Source organism: Schistocerca piceifrons, chromosome 8 (assembly GCF_021461385.2).
Source record: "Schistocerca piceifrons isolate TAMUIC-IGC-003096 chromosome 8, iqSchPice1.1, whole genome shotgun sequence".
Taxonomy (NCBI): Eukaryota; Metazoa; Arthropoda; class Insecta; order Orthoptera; family Acrididae; genus Schistocerca; species Schistocerca piceifrons.
This window is the reverse complement of record NC_060145.1, coordinates 273,991,008-274,007,927: the sequence shown is the minus strand read 5'-3', so window position 1 is coordinate 274,007,927 and position 16,920 is coordinate 273,991,008. Positions and strand designations below refer to the sequence as shown.

General features: G+C 45.4%; 1 protein-coding gene across 1 annotated transcript in view; it reads right to left on the bottom strand.

The window, feature by feature from the left end:
- The window catches only part of LOC124712268 (alpha-tocopherol transfer protein-like), a 36,313-nt gene extending 23,252 nt beyond the window's left edge, over nucleotides 1-13,061 (bottom strand). The window contains exons 1-2 of the mRNA XM_047242562.1: nucleotides 12,923-13,061; nucleotides 2,296-2,455 (exon numbers count right to left, since the gene is read on the bottom strand). Coding sequence (XP_047098518.1) covers nucleotides 2,296-2,455; nucleotides 12,923-13,061 — 299 coding nt within the window. The remainder of the gene's footprint in view (nucleotides 1-2,295; nucleotides 2,456-12,922) is intronic.
- Between the last annotated feature and the right edge of the window lie 3,859 nt (nucleotides 13,062-16,920).

Below are 16,920 nucleotides of genomic sequence, written 5' to 3'. Positions count from 1 at the left end.
TTCGGATACTTTACGTAACCTAAGGGACAGGATGATAGGATACCTGTTAAGACATCAGGTAATAGCTTGATGGTACTAGAGGCCGCTGTAGATCATAAAACTGCAGAAGCAGGCTGAGATTGGAATACGAATACATCCAGCAAATAACTGAGGATGTAGGTTGCAATTGGTACACTGAAGTGAAAAGGCTGACACTAGAGAGGAATTCGTGGCGGGCTGCATCAAATCAGACTGATGACTGAAGAAAAAGTGTCTCATTCATCACTAAGGTGATTGAATGACTGAATCTTAATGTCTTTAAGTAAAGTATAGATTTAGCACTTATATGCTGGAGATGATGGTTCCGTTTGTGAAAGACGTATGATAAAAGTAATTAAAGTAATAAATAGCACCTCTGTAACATGAAAAAATCGGTTAACAAGTCGTGGGTGACTGGAGTGAATGACGGCTGTGGAGATGTGTAAGGGCTAGCAGACGTGCATCTGTTGAGGAATCGATTACCCAAATGGACCAAGCGACAACCAATAGTATCTCCTAAGTGACCGAAAGTTGGTGCGTGTGAGCCTCTCTGCAGCATGCACCTGGTTCTTGGAACCATGCTGACTGCTGTTCACCAGCGACGAAGGCTAGAATTTGCACGTGAATACCGCAACTGGACGTCCATTGTCTGGTGACAGGTGGCCTTTCGGATTAATCAAGTTTTATGCTCCATCGGACAGATGGCGGTCTCACTGCAACAATCGTGGGAAGGGTCGAGGCCGGAAGGAGGGAGCCTTATGGTCTGGGGAATGTTTTCGTGGAATTTTCAGGGTGATCTCATCATTCTGGAAGGCACAATCGATCATCACAAGTATGGATCTATCCTTCGGGACCATGTATACCCTTATATGCAGTTTGTTCTTCCTCGCCACGATGGCATCTACCAACAAGACAACGCAACGTGTCACACAGCTCGCAGGGTATGTGCGTGGTTCGAAGAGCACCACGATGAGTTTACCGTACTCCCCTGGCCCTCCAACTCCCCGGATTTAAACCACATCGAGAATCTGTGGGGCCACCTCCATTGGGCTGCTCGCACCACGGATCCTTAACCGACAAACCTATCGCAACTGCCCGCAGCACTAGAATCGGCATGCCTCCACATCTCTGTCGGTGCGTTCCAGAGCCTCATTTACTCTCTTCCCCCACTTCTAGCGCTATGGGAGTGCCATGTGGGCAGGACTTCCCGTCGGGTAGACCGTTCACCGGGTGCAAGTCTTTCGAGTTGACGCCACTTCGGCGACTTGATTCTCGCTGGGGATGAAATGATGATGATAAGGACAACATAACACCCAGCCCCTGAGCGGAGAAAATCTCCGACCCAGCCGGGAATCGAACCCGGGCCATTAGGCATGACATTCCGTCTCGCTGACCACTTAGCTACCAGGGGCGGGCCGCGCGGGATTAGCCGTGCGGTCTGGGAGGCTGCAGTCATAGTCTGTGCTGCTGATCCAGGCTGAGGTTCGAGTCCTCCCTCGGGCATGGGTGTCCTTAGGATAATTTGGGTTACGTAGTGTGTAAGCTTAAAATTTCACACAAAAAAATGGTTCAAATGGCTCTGAGCACTATGGGACTTAACATCTGAGGTCATCAGTCCCCTAGAACTTAGAACTACTTAAACCTAACTAACCCAACGACATCACACACATCCATGCCCGAGGCAGGATTCGAACCTGCGACCGTAGCGGTCGCGCGATTCCAGACTGAAGCGCCTAGAACCGCTCGGCCACACCGGCCGGCTAATTTCACACAAATTTGAACATTTGAACCAGGGACGGACACTTCTCGAGCTGCAAACGGTGGTTATTCCGCCTTTTGACAGGTGGCCACATTAGCCTGGCTACACAGTATACATTCAGTGGCATCTTTGATCATTTCTCGTAGCATTTATTTTTCCTGTTACCAATCTGCCACCGTAACACGTATGTGAAACCCTATCTGCGATCTGTGTGAATTTTGGTTGTGTGCTTTTCGTGATGTAACTGTTTATGTGCTGTACTTCTAAAGCGGAAATGGTAAAACAGCCTGGCACTATTCGAATTAGGTGTGAAAACAGCCTCACAGCGATTATTGTGTCAGAAGCCAATGATAGCCATTTTCACGTAAGGATTTGTTGATCACTGTCTGACGAACAGGTTCATCCTACGCTCCTGGGACAGATATTCGGTAAGAAGGCAAAACCATGGTAAGGAATCAAAAACCAATCATGCAATGTCACCATCGTAGCTTAACTGGCGCAGCCATGTTTCAACTTACGCAGAGTTGAGATACTTCTGGGCTATCGGCGAGAAGGGGTCCCTGTTGGTGAATATCTCCGGCAGTGCGGAGCGCATCGTGTAGAACATGTCCAGCTTGTGCTTAGTCTTCTCCAGCGAGAACTTGCAGCCGCGCAGGAACGTCAGGATCCACTGGTCGTCTGTGAAACACCATCATAGTGCGAAACAACATAGTTTCTAGTTATGCAGTGGACTGAAATAAAAATTTTAATGCAATGGAATCAACAAAGAACATTTAAAAATCTATGAAATTAAAAATGTTCAAATGTGTGTTAATTCCTAAGGGACCAAACTGCTGAGGTCATCGGTCCCTAGACTTACTCACTACTTAAACTAACTTATGCTAAGTACAAACACACACACACACACACACACACACACACACACACACAACACACGCACCCATGCCCGAGGGAGGACTCGAACCTCCTCCGGGAGGGGCCGCGCAATCCGTGGTATGGTATGAAAGTAAAAGTAAATAAAAAAATAGTAAAACACATTCAGAGATGTGATGTTTTCTTGTTACGTCATCCGACAAGGGGCATAAACAATAATTATTCTAAGCGCCATTCTGTGGATACAGCATGAGGAACGTACTCAGCATGAAACTGCTGAGGTATATCTATTTTATCCTATTCAATAAAAACACACTCTTGTTTAAAACACTGTCTGCTAGCGAGTGACGTGACGCACTGGTCTCACATAGAGGTAGACGTCTTTTCGAATACCGTGTAGAGACCCGCTTGTTTGACTGTTGCTGATCGCTATGCTTATGCTGCACCTTAACAAAAAATTCGGGTTGGGCAAGTAAGATCGATCGGGATGTTTTCCACGAAAGTCTTGAGAGATGAGAAATCAAGCATTTTATTAGATTAAATAGTTAGAGAAAATTCTGGATTAAATGTCTTTTATAGGCCTTGGTTATTACACTTTTATTGAAGTAAGTGGTTACACTGACAGAGATAGCAATATATCTACAGACTAACTCCAGTATGCACTAATGAGTCAAAATATTATGACCATCCCCTTAACAGTGTATTGATCCATCTGTTCAACGCACTACAGTAGCGATCCTGCTTGGATGCGGCATGGACTCAAGTACTTGGTAGGTTTCCAGACCTCACCAAATGTCTACGAAAAGATAACGCAATTCCTGTAATTACGGACTGGTTGTAGGTGGGTCTGGCACTGGTAGCTGATAACGTCCCAGGCGAGTTCCAAATGGTTCAAAAAATGGTTCAAATCGCTCTAAGCATTATGGGACTTAACATCTGAGGTCACCAGTCCCCTAGACTTACAACTACTTAATCCTAACTAACCTAAGGACACCACACACATCAATACCCGAGGCAGAAATCGAACCTGCGACCGTAGCAGCAGCGCGGTTCCGGACCGAAGCGCCTAGAACCGCTCGGCCACAGTGGCCAGCCAAATGGTTCAGGTCAGCCGAATTTAGTGCCAAAGATATGAAAGTGAGTTCAGTATTAAGCTTCTCAAAGTACTGTTGCACGATTCTGGCCCTGTGCTGCAGACAGTTTCTGTGCTACGAGAGGCCAACGCCATAGAGAAAGACATCAAGCGTGAAGGGATCGCATGTGGCCCGCAGTAGTGTTCACATAGTCAGCAGCTCATTAGATGACAACCGAGCTAGTAAGCCTTTCAGCTGTTATAATGACCTGAGCTGGCTGGATCAACCAAGAGACAGATCGCTCCCCACGAACTCAGGTACGTATATGATTCTCTCGCACAACGGATTGAAAGATATGAATAGAATAGCCCTCGTAAATTGGTTCTGGGTGTTCGTTCTTACAAAAGAATTAAAGGCTCAATAATTAAAAAGGGGATCTAATCTGTTTACTGAATTAAAAGCCTTGGTTCAACTTAACCCCATTTTCTTACAATCATTTCAAATATTTAATAAAGAAAGCAATAATTAGAGGAAGATGTACAAATGTGGAACAGGGGTATAATTTGAAATCCTATGGTTTCTCACCTTGTATGTGCTGAACTCTGGTGAGCTGCTTGAAAAGTACGTTCAGACTCTGTAGACATCTTTGGGATGAATTCGTATTGCAATTGGCAGCCATTGTTAGTGAGTGATGTCAGTTTAATGAATAGGAATAATTGTCGCAAGTTGGTGGTTTTCAGTTTAATTCTTATCGTAACATATGAAATATTAACATATTTTTTTAAAAGATGTGTAATAGATTAAGTTGTAAATGTCGTGTTTGTTGCCTATTTACATTTAATTCTCGGTTATATTTGCATTTCTCAATTCCAAGATGGCTGTGTCACTAATATGAAACAATAGTATTCCACATTTGTACACTAGTATTCCACATTTCTACTGCACTGTCACAAACTGTGCTATTTATAAGTATTGCTTCAGAAATGACTTCTGATTCTGGATGTGCGTTATAGCCACTCCAGAAATATGGATGTTATAAACCTCGCACACGAAGACCATGTCAGCATCCTGTGTCTTCCTCCTCATGCCTCCCACAAGATGGACCCACTGGATAGAGTTTTCATGAGTCCTCTGAAAGCCCATTACTCTGAGCAGGTACGCGTACTGATGAGGGAAACTGCAGGTCCAGTAACAAACATGAACATCGCCAAACTGTTTGGGAAGGCCTACCTCAAGTACCAGACAAGGGAGTTAGCTAGGGTGACAGGAATATGCCCGTCAAATCATCACATTTTCACGGATGCAGATTTCATTGTTTCCAATGAAGGAATGATTGGTGATTCATCCAATGATCCAGTCAATGAACCATCTGCAGGAGCTGTGGCTTCTAAAAGTGAAAAGGCTAATGTGGCAGTCAAGGAAGGAACGTTGTCTGCCACACTGGAAATTACATCTTGGCAGAACTCACCCGTTCCACAAATAGAGAAGAGGCCAGGCACCAGGGGAAGAAAAGCAGATCTCGTGTCCATGCCAGAGATGTCTTGAAGTATCAACGACAGCAACAAATAAACTGGAGACAAAGAAGCACAGGGCACCAAAACCAAGAATCATCTGATTCTGAGGTTGATGTATGTAGTGTGAGGACCGATTTGTCCACCCTCAGCGTTCCAGGCAACAGCTTACCCACTAATGAAGATGCCGATTATTTCTTTTGCTCAGGTATATATTCGCAGGACAAGGCAGGCGAAGAATGGGTAACGTGTCTAATCTGCGAAATGTGGGCTCACACTGAATGTGCATACCACGACAGAGGACGTCTGCAAGTGAAATTACTTAGTCAGGAATTTAATAACTGAAAATGATATATTCCGTGTGTTTTGCTACTCTTTCATCATGTTTTACAGTGTTTTCTTTGATAGTGAATTATAAGATTTCTCATTATTTGTTTTAACTTGTTGTAGTGGTCTTCAGTCCAGAGATTGGTTTGATGCAGCTCTCCATGCTACTCTATCCTGTGCAAGCTTCTTCATCTCCCAGTACCTACTGCAACCTACATCCTTCTGAATCTGTTTAGTGTATTCATCTCTTGGTCTACTCCTACGATTTTTACTCTCCACACTGCCCTCCAATACTAAATTGGTGATCTCTTAATGCCTCAGAATATGCCCAACCAACCGATCCCTTCTTCTAGTCAAGCTGTGCCACAAATTTCTCTTCTCTCCAATTCTATCCAATACCGCCTCATTAGTTATATGATCTACCCATCTAATCTTCAGCGTTCTTCTGTAGCACCACATTTCGAAAGCTTCTATTCTCTTCTTGTCTAAAATATTTATCGTCCACGTTTGACTTCCATACATGGCTACACTCCATACAAATACTTTCAGAAACGAATTCCTGACGCTTAAATCTATACTCGATGTTAACAAATTTCTCTTCTTCAGTGTTTTAACGTAACAAACTTGAAACAAATGGACTATTCCATATTTGTACCCCATAATCTGAGTAGCCAAGAATGTCAAACTTTGTGTTAATCATAATTTAGGAATGTTCCCAACGTAGTATGTATTCGAAAATATAGGAAGAATTAAAATATATCCCAAAGTATGCGCTATAGACATTTTGTTTGCATTGAGTGAAAAACTGAGAAATTTTTTGAACGAAAAACAGAGAGGTATTCCATGTTTGTACCATTCCCTGTACACATTATTGTGGGCATCAAGTAGCAAAGTGACAGGAACTACCAATTATGAGCATCTGAACATAATAAAATCAGAGGTACATTGGTTTGGCAATGTCCGCAAGGACATATGGTACGTGACTGACCATCATCTTAATAAAGCATTCTCAAAAATATGTAGCAGTTGGTCTGCGTGCAGTAATTGGCCCGATCGTACCGCTGTCCATAAACGAGCGTGTACTTCTACTCCTTTCCTCTCAGCTCCTAAAAAACCCCCACAATAGAATACTCCACCAATCAGAAGACTCCGCTAAAGACTGGCTTATGAGATTTTTTTTCCTACAGACAGGGATCCAATGCGACATCTAGCAAGCGTTTGACACCAATGAAACGGGTGTAGCGATGCGTATTCTCATACAGCGATATATAAACAGGCAGAATACGGCGCTGCGGTCGGCAACGCCTATACTGCAAGTGTCTGACGCAGTTGAGATAGGTTACTGCTGCTACAATGGCAGGGTTTCTAGGTTTAACTGAGTTTGATCGTGATGTTATATTCGCTGCACGAATGATGGGACACAGCATCTCCGAGGTAGAAATGAAGGGGGTATTTTCCTATACGACCAATTCACGAATGTACCGTGAATATTAGGAATCTAGTAAAACATCAAATCTCCGGTATCACTGCGGCCGCAAAAAAGATCCTATAAGAACGGGTCCAACGACGACTGAAGAGAATCGTTCAAAGCGACAGATGTGCCACCCTTCTGCGAAATGCAGCAGATCTCAACGTTGGGCTATCAACGAGTGTCACCGTGCGAACCATTCAACGCAACATCATTGATATGGGCTATCGGAGCTGAAGGCCCACTCATGTGCCTTTGATGACTACGACTCAAAGCCTTACGCCTCGCCTGGGTCCGTCAACACCGACAATGGACTGTTGATGACTGGGAACATGTTGCATGGTCGGACGAGTCTCATTTCAGATTGTATCGATCTGATGGATGTGTGCGGGTACGCAGATAACCTCATGAATCCATGGACCCTGCATGTCAGCAGGCCACTATTTGAGATTTTGGAGGCTCCGTTATGGTGCGGGGCGTGTGCAGTTGGAGATATGGGACCCCGGTGCGTATAGATACGATTCTGACAGGCGACACGTACGTAAGCATGTCATCTGATCATCTGCGTCCATTCATGTCCCAGATTTCTACAGAGTGGCTTCAAGAACTCTCTTCTGAGTTTAAACACTTCCGCTGGCCACCAAACTCCTCAGACATAAACATTACTGATCATATCTGGGTGCCTTGCAACATGATGTTCAGGAGAGATCTCCACCCCTTCGCACTCTTACGGATTTATGGACAGCCCAGCAGGATTCGTTGTGTCATTGTCGTCCAGCACTACTTCAGACATTAATCGTGTCCATGCCACGTCGTGTTCTGCGTGTTCGCGTGGGCCCTACACGATATTATTCAGGTGTACCAGTTCCTTTGGCTTCTCAGTGTAAGTTATCCAGTGGACTGTCTCCAGGCAGTTTACAAACACTCTGTCATCACGGCAGCCATAGATTTCCGTCTATTCAACTTTACAGAGTGCGCAAGCCTCCAACTTCCACATTGTGTGATGAAACTGGAACGTTCAGCAGCTTGACACCTTATCATGGATTCACAGTCCTTCAACAACTTTTCATATATACTCACAGTAATGTGCAAGAGCCGACTGGCGTCGCTGTTTCTGAAATACTTGTTCCCAGGTGCAGCCATAACTCCCCTTCATTTGTGAAGCCAGTTATATTAGTGGATTTCCCTATTTGCAGACATGTCGTCGCTAGAATGATCCTCCATTCGTCTCTGTTTCGCTTACATAATTTTCTTGACCCATCTCGTGCCCCCAATGCTTCAAACAGGCATTCAGTCTGGCGGTGGACAGTGGTCATAATGATTTCACGTATCAGTGCGTGTTCGTCGACTTCTCAGAGCAAGCGCTGCTACTTTTCACCTCTGTTACTAATGGATGCTATACAGAGACAGACGGCGGAACTACTTAAAATATGTCTTAAGTTAAACTATGCCTGACTTATCTCTCTCTCAGGAGCTAGGGCTGTTTGCGAGTTTGTTCCGAACAGAAAGACCGAAAATTCTCACTGATCGGAAGTTAATGACTTCAGCTTCTATCTGCTACAGGATATTAGCTACTGTTTCCTTACATTAGAGTTTGTTTCGTGAAGACTTTATGCTTGGCATTTGTCCATAGTCTGAGAACAATCTCCAATCACAAGTCAGTTTTAGATCATCTTCCGTTCAGCCCTCTCTCGCTAGCGACGTTCGCTTCAGCTTATTGAACTGTCAATCTAATGTTTGCAAGCGAATCATTTCTTGTACAGGGTGATTCGGATGGAACTCTAATAGTGGTGAACACTGTTCTTGAGTGGCGTGTGGCCCTCCTCTCTACCATTCGTCTTATTTATGTGGTCGGATTACCATGAATTAGTGACGTCGGTATCGAATGTGGTACGGTATGGCCATCCTCGTGGCAGTCATAAGAGAATTTACGTACCGAGTGTAGAGCCAAATTCGGCTTAGTTGGAGTTGGATGTATTAAACTGCACTTTGTTTCTGCAGTCTTATCACTTCCTCTTCGCTGAGGATTTGGATTGTGTGGCACTTATCGTGTCAATGAAGCAGTGTGACTCCTTTACAGTCTGAGAAGAAGAGGAAAATTTGTTATGACCGAACAATTTTTTTCTGGTCTCTCATCCAATTATATTCAGTGATCGCACTAAATCGCTTTTCGATAAGCCAGGCTGCTTTCTTTGGAGAGGACATGCCATATTTAAATCCGCATTCTTCCCTGTTCCGCGTTTCTTCTCTGTATATAAGGTTCTCGTCCTTGACGGGACTTCAATCTTCCCTTTTATTCTAACACCTGGTGTTAGTAAGCACTGCAGGTGCTTCCGGAAAGCTTCGACAAGCACAGTTGCAGGCATCTGATGTTCAGCGAAACCCTATTGGTGACGTTTGAGAGCTTGGATATTCTTTCCAACATCAGCCCAAGATATTGGGCCCTGGGTGTCGCCAGTGTATCGATGTTCGAGCTGATGGCCCAAGGAAAGAGCACTTGCTCATCGCTGTGGTTACGAACCCCAGTGGTTTCTAAGTTCACGCCAGGACTTCCACATCAGATGAACAGTTGCTGCTAATCCTATGACGAAAGTAATAAAAGTAGGCCAAATTTTGTAATCCGAAAGTCGAGACCTCAGAAATAAATTACTGGCAGCTACGTTATAAAGCTTCGGTCACGACTCTCCATGGTGCAGCACACCTCTGTTGGTGTATAGTAGCGACAACCCCGACTTCATGGATGGATGGTGGAAAGTTGTGTTCAGTGACGGAAGCAGATTATTTACAGGCGCTACAGATGAGTCGCTTCAAAGTGCAGTCTCGAGAATAGCACACTTACTGAGAAAGTACATCAGACAGTGATATAAGAGACCATTTCGGAAGAAACGTGATGAAGGCAATCCACTCTATGGATGTGACAGAGGTCGCATGTGGATCACTGCAGACATGAAAGTCTCCCACATGCTCCCAACGACCGAGCACCTCCAAGTCTTTTGCAGAGGGTAGTGATACTGAACAATGTGGACAGCCTCCAGAACATCACCCAGCCCACTCTGTACCTTGCCCTATACCGACATGCGCTTGTCCATCATGCAACTATGTGTTCACTCGCGTCTCGCGTTACACAGGCGACGACCCAACATAACAGTAAAAAAATGTGGTGTATCAGAATCAGTATACCTGTTCAAATAAATTGCCGAAGTCGACAGTAGTTGAAACTAACGTGAACTCTCACTCAAAATGGCTTTTACAGGACTACTTTATAAGTTTTTGTATGTCCATCTTTTTGGCAGGAGTTCTTTGGGAAGACGGCCTTTTTCTACTGTGACAAAATAAAACTCCTACAGCAGTCATTATGATTTTATTTTATTTTGTTGCAACCAGTTTCAACGCTTCAGTGCGCCATTTTCAGGGTGTTGTTGTTGCGGTATGGGTTGATATGATGCCTATATATGTCACATCAGTTGCCAGCATAACTGGATACGTATATAATGTTTCAGCACTCTATCCATCAACTGCCAACAATATTTGGTATTTGAATGTTTCTCAGTTCCAACAATACTTGGTATGTGAATGTTTCTCTAGTCAGTCGGCAGTTGATGGTTGGAGTCCTGACACATTATGCTGGCAACTGATGTGATATATACAGGGATCATGTCAACCCATACCGCATCAACAACTGCCTGAAGATTGGGCATTGAAGCGTTGAAACTGGTTGCGAAAAAATAAAATGAAATTATAAGGACGGCTGTAGGTGTTTGACTTTGTCACAATTCTTTATAAATGGAGGAGGCTGTATGATAGACCGAAATTGTTGTTCAAGACAGACTCATCATAGGTGTATGACCAGAGTACAACAATATATAGCGTACAATTTCTATAGCGTATAAATAAAACTTAGTTAATCTGGAGCTACTGCTACAAGGTCACCCTGTTTCATTTACCAGACCGAACGTGCGTATGTATAGGCCTGCAAAATTTGGAAGGTGTAGCAAAACCAAAGCATAAAGTTGGGTTGTGCAGCTAAAGAAAAATCACGTATACTCAACACTGTGCATTTTGTAGGGGCATAACCAGTACGGCACTATTTCTGAAATCATAAATGAAACAAGGAATCGTCGGTTTAGTAACGGAGGAAAGTGTAGGGGGCTACACTGCAAACGGAGGTTATGGTCTGGATACAGTAAGCCGATTCAAATGAATGTCATGGACAGAGGAAAAAACTTGTTCTGGAGAGACTACAGTGGAAAACCGTACGAAAGCAATCTTCGGACTGAAGACCACAACAAAAACGCATTGAAACTCTGATCATAATGACATATTTACATGTTCTTTAAATTTTTAGTATTATTGTATTAAATTGTATTGTAGTGTATTGTAGTTTTTGCATTATTCCTAACAGTGCTTTCCACGCAGTGATTATAGTGACAAAAGTCATGGAACAACGATATGCACATATACTGATGGCAATAGCAACGCGTACACGAGGCGTAAAAGGGCAATGCATCGGCGGAGCTGTCATTTTTATTCAGGTGATTCACGCTGCATCCGACATGATTGTAACAGACTTCGAAAGCGAAACGGTAGTTGGAAATAGACGTATAGGACATTCCATTTCGAAAATTGTTAGAGAAATCAATGTTGTGATATAAACACTGTGTCAAGAGTGTGCCAAGAATACCAAATGTAATGGATTACTTCTCACCACGGATAATGCAGTGGCCGACGGCATTCACTTAAGGACCGAGAGCAGCGGCGTTTGCGTAGAGTCGTCAGTGCAAACAGACAAGCAATACTGAGTGAAATAACCACAGAAATCAATGTGGAAAGCACAACGAACGTATCTGTTAGTACAGATCGCGAAATCTGGCAGACGACCGACGCGAGTGCCTTTGCTAATAGCACGATATCGCCAGCGGCACGTCTCCTGGGCTCGTGACAGTATTGGTTGGACCCTAGACGACTGTTCAGATGAGTCCGGGTTTCAGTTGGTAAGAGCTGATGGTAGGATTCGAGTGTGGCGCAGGCTCCACGAAGCCTTGGACCCAGGTTGTCAACAAGGCACTTTGCAAGCTGGTGGTAGATCCATAATGTTGTGAGCTGTGTTTACATGGAATATACTGGGTTCTCTGGCCCAACTGAACCGATCACTGAATGTAAATTGCTATGTTCGTCTATTTGGAAACCATTTTCAGGCAGTTATGGACTTAATATTCCCAAAGAACGATGGAAATTTTAACGATGACAGTGCGCCATGTCACCGGGCCACAATTGTTCGCAAGTGGTTCGAAGAAGATTCTCGACAATCCGAGCGAGTGATTTGGCCACCCAGATCGCCCGACATGAATTACATCGAACATTTATGGGACATAATCGACAGGTCCTTTAGTGCTCAAAATCCTGCACTGGCCGACAACACTTTCGCAAATATGAACGTCTATAGAGACAACATGGCTCAGTATTTCTGCAGGCGACTTCCGACGGCTTGTTGAGTCCATTCCAAGTCCAGATGCTCCAATACGCTGGGCAATATGAGGTCCGACACGATATTAGGAAGTATTGCATGACTTTTGTCACATGAGTATGTTTGCTTTAGGTTATGTAAAAGAATCATATCTTTGGTTGGAAATTACACTGTGTTAGTGTAATAGCCACCACCTTCATACTCAGGTAATTGTATAACTTCGGAAGACGAACGATGATAACGTAAAGGAGATCTCCGTTGCGTGGTATGTTTAAATCAAGATCAGTAAATATAAAAAGAATCTGTGGGTGATACGATTCCCTTGGCTTTGCTATTGGGAAATTTGCTATGTATATCAGCGACGTATCTCTGAAAAATAAAACATAATTGCTAGTAGCGAGAGTTCTTCGACGGCGCACCAACACTCACCATCGCGAGCCTTGAGGTGGGGCTGCTTCTTCAGCCACTCCTTGATGTGCTTGATGTCTTCGTCCCTCCTCTTGGGGTCCTCATTCAGATTCTTCTGCGCTATAGCCTGTAGTTCGGGCGAAATCTGCCGGTAACTCATCTGTAACAACGAGGTAGTCAACAGAAACAATTTTAGGATAATCAGCGATTCATGTACTTCTCCTTGACATTCTTCTAAAATAAAATAGCCTGACAGGAAAAAAAAATTCGCAACAACGAACACTAATGAATTTAGACAAATTAAATCTCCGCAATACATTTGTCTGGAAATGTAAGTGATTAACATTGCAAGATCACACCTAAGTGTTAGTGCGAAATAAGCTATTGCCAATGTGAAATTCTGTCACATTAATAATTGGTATAGCTACTAGAATGTCGACTGCAAACATGCAGACGTGTATGAATTTTGTTGTATAGGTGCCAGGTGTCAGTTTGTGCGGTGGAGTTCCAGTACTGTGGCACTTGGTCAGTCAATACACAGACGGTTAATGCTGCTTGTGGATGGCGCCAGAGTTTTCTTTCGACGGAGTCCCGTATGTGCTCAATTGGAGACAGATCTGCCGATCTAGCAGACCGAGGCAACTTGTCGACAGTCTTTAGAGCATACTGGGTTACAAAAGCGGTATGTGGCCTTAACACGCTGGAAAAACCTGGTGGATAGCTGTTCATGACCGGCAGCACAACAGGTTGAATCACCACACTGACGTACTAATTTGCAGCCGGGTTACATGGCATAACCACGACAGCGCTCCTAGTGTCATACGAAATCACACCCCAGCCCACAACTTCAGGTGTAGTTCCATTGTGTCTAGCACCAGACAAGCTGGTTGCAGGCCCTTCGTCTAAACAACACACGGCCGTCATTGGCACCGAGACAGAAATAGGTGTCATCAGGAAACACAACAGACCTCCACCCTGCCCTCCAATGAGCTCTCGCTTGGCGCCACTAAAGTCGTAAATGGCGTTTTCATTGGGGGTGGGGGTCAGTGGAATGCAGGCTACGGGGCTGTCCTTGAAGTAACCGATTTGTTGTAATTCGTTGCGTCACTGTGGTGCCACTTTCTGCTAAAATGCGTCAGAGCCATATGCCGAACATGATGATGTTCTGTCTCGGTAGTACCGCGCGGCTGTCCTGAACCCGGGACTTTTGGGACCATACGTTCTAGTGACTATAGTGACTACCGCATCCACCTGCTATCTATAGTGATTACATTAATGCCAAGCCTTTTTGCGGTATTGGAGAACGAACATCCAGCTTCTTGTAGCCCTATTACACGACCCCGTTCAAACACAGTGAGGATCTTATGATGACGTCTTTGTCGCCTTAAAGGCATTCTTGACTAACTTCAGCTCACCACGTTCAGTCTCAAAAGCAACTGACACTCACGATTTTCTCTCTCTTATTGTTATTTCATGCCTCAGCTGAGGCGGGCCGGCAGTAGCCTACGTACACCACTCTTCGGCCAAGAGACACAACATATAGACACGGAATACAGACAAAACATAAAAAGTATGGTAAACACATAATGGACACTGCACAAATAAATCAGAAGTCGTTCGACAGAAGGCACTGTACATGAAGGGTTGCACTAGTTGATTAGATGAAGACATCCAGATCGAGATGCGAATGTAGTAGAAAACCGATGAAAACACTGTACACAGACAGAGAGACACTGATGCATGGAAACACTGGTGACGATCATTGGCGAAGCACTCACACTGACGAAGGGGGGGGGGGGGGAGTCTGCCTCCAGGACAAAGGGAGAGGTAGGAGGGCAGGAAGGAGGGGGGGTGGAGCCAGTGGGAGAAAGGAGTGAGAGTGTGGGGTGGAGAGAAGGGAGGGGTCAGAAGCCCAGGGAGTGGGGTGGAAGTGGGAGATGTGGGAGAAAGGAGGGGGAGAACAGGAAGGTAAGAAGGGAGAGAGGGAGCCCTGGGGGAAAAGAGGGAATGGGGGAATGGGAGGGAAGAGTCAGAGCTGGTAGGAGGGGTAGATGGACGGGACAAGGACAAAGAACATCATCAGAGAGGGGGAGTTGGCGGAAGACACCTTGGGAATGGGTATGGAGGGGGTGGAGAGCAGGTGGGATGCAAGAATACAGCTGCAGCAGCACATTGGGATGGGCGAGGATGGGAGAAACAAGCAGGTGTAGTGGATCGAGCTGCCAGTAGGTGTAAAGGATCCATATCCGTTCGAGGAAAAGGAGAAGGTACAGGAAGGGAACAGAGTCATACAGGGTCTGCGTGGGGGATGGGAGGCGGATGTAATAGGTGAATCAGAGTGCGTGGCGTTCGAGGATTTGGAGGGACATAGTTGGTGAGAGGCCAGAGATCCAGGCAGGATGAGTATAGCAGAGGATGGGGCGGATGAGGGATTTAGAGGTGTGGAGGATGTTTGAGGGGTCCAGACCCCATGTGCGGCCAGAGAGGAATTTGAGGAGGTGGAGTCAGGAACGTGCCTTGGCTTGGATCATCCAGAGATGGGGGGTCCAGAAAAGGCGATGGTCAGGAGTGACACCAAGGTACTTGAGGGTGGGGGTGAGGTAAATAGGATGGCCACAGATGGTGACATGAAAATCAAGGAGGCGGAAGGAAGGGGTGGTTTTGCCTACAATGATTGCCTGGGTTTTGGAAGGATTGACCTTAAGCAGCCACTGGTTACACCAAGTGGTGAACCGAACAAGATGGGATTGGAGAAGGTGATGGGAGCGTTGCAGGGTGGGGGCGAGGGCAAGAAAGGCGGTGTCATCGGTGTACTGGAGAAGGTGCAAGGCGGGTGAAGGTGGCAGCATGTCCGCTGTGTAAAGAAGGTAGAGAATAGGGGAGAGTACGGAACCTTGGGGCACACCGGTGGAGGGGTAGAAGGTGTAGGAATCCGTGTTATGGATGGTGACATAGGAAGGACGGTGGGAAAGAAAGGAGGCGACCATATTGACGTAGTTAATAGGAAGGGCGAAGGTTTGGAGCTTGAAGAGGAGACCGGAATGCCATACACAGTTGTAGGCATGTCATGGTTGAGGGAGAGGAAGATGGCGGAGCGATAGGAGTTGAGTTGTTCAGAGAGGAGGTGAGTGAGGTGAAGGAGAAGGTCATCAGCAGAGAAAGACGGCTGAAAGCCACGTTGGGTAGCGGAAGGAGGCGGTGCTGGTGGAGATGCTGGTGGATGCGTCGGGAGAGGATGGATTCCAGGACATTGCTGAAGACTGAGGTATGGCTGATCGGACGGTAGGAAGAGACAGCGTATGGCGGTTTGTCGGGTTTGAGGAACAACAGGATCCAGAAGGTTTTCCACAGGTCGGGGTAGAAGCCGGTGGACAATACCACATTATAAAGTATGGGCAGGGTGGAGAGGAAGGAGGCCGGAACTTCACGGAGGTGACGATAGGTAACACGGTCGTGACCGGGAGCGGTGTTGCGTTTCGTGTGGAGCGTAGATATGATATCTTGAGTAGTAATCGGGGCATTGAGTTTGGTGTGTGTAATGTTGTCCAAGTGGTGGAAGCCAGGAGCGAGTGGAGGGGCAGAGGTGTCAGTTCGGTCGCGGACATCAGGGAAGAGGGAATAATTGAACTGGGGATTGTAAGGCAGAGTAAAGACATCGGAGAGGTAAGAAGCAAAATGGTTGGCCTTACTAAGGTTATCAGGAAAGACACTCACGATCGTTACAGCTTGTATTTAAAGCCTTGCGTGCCTGCTCATAGTGTCGATACTAGCGCCACTCTTATGCGACTGGCGCGAGATTTGAATAGACGTCATGTAGAAGTATGGCTACCAACTTTCGTTTTTGACGTACAGCTCCTTCTTGATGTTGGCATTTTTTTGGTTCTGTGTATTTAGCTCGCACATTACTGTATAGACGATGACTGTACACCATGAGTTAACTCATTGAACTATCTGGCTCCTATTTAGAACCACCATGATCCTGTATCTGCTGTCGGAGACAGGACTATGTGTTCTGGGAC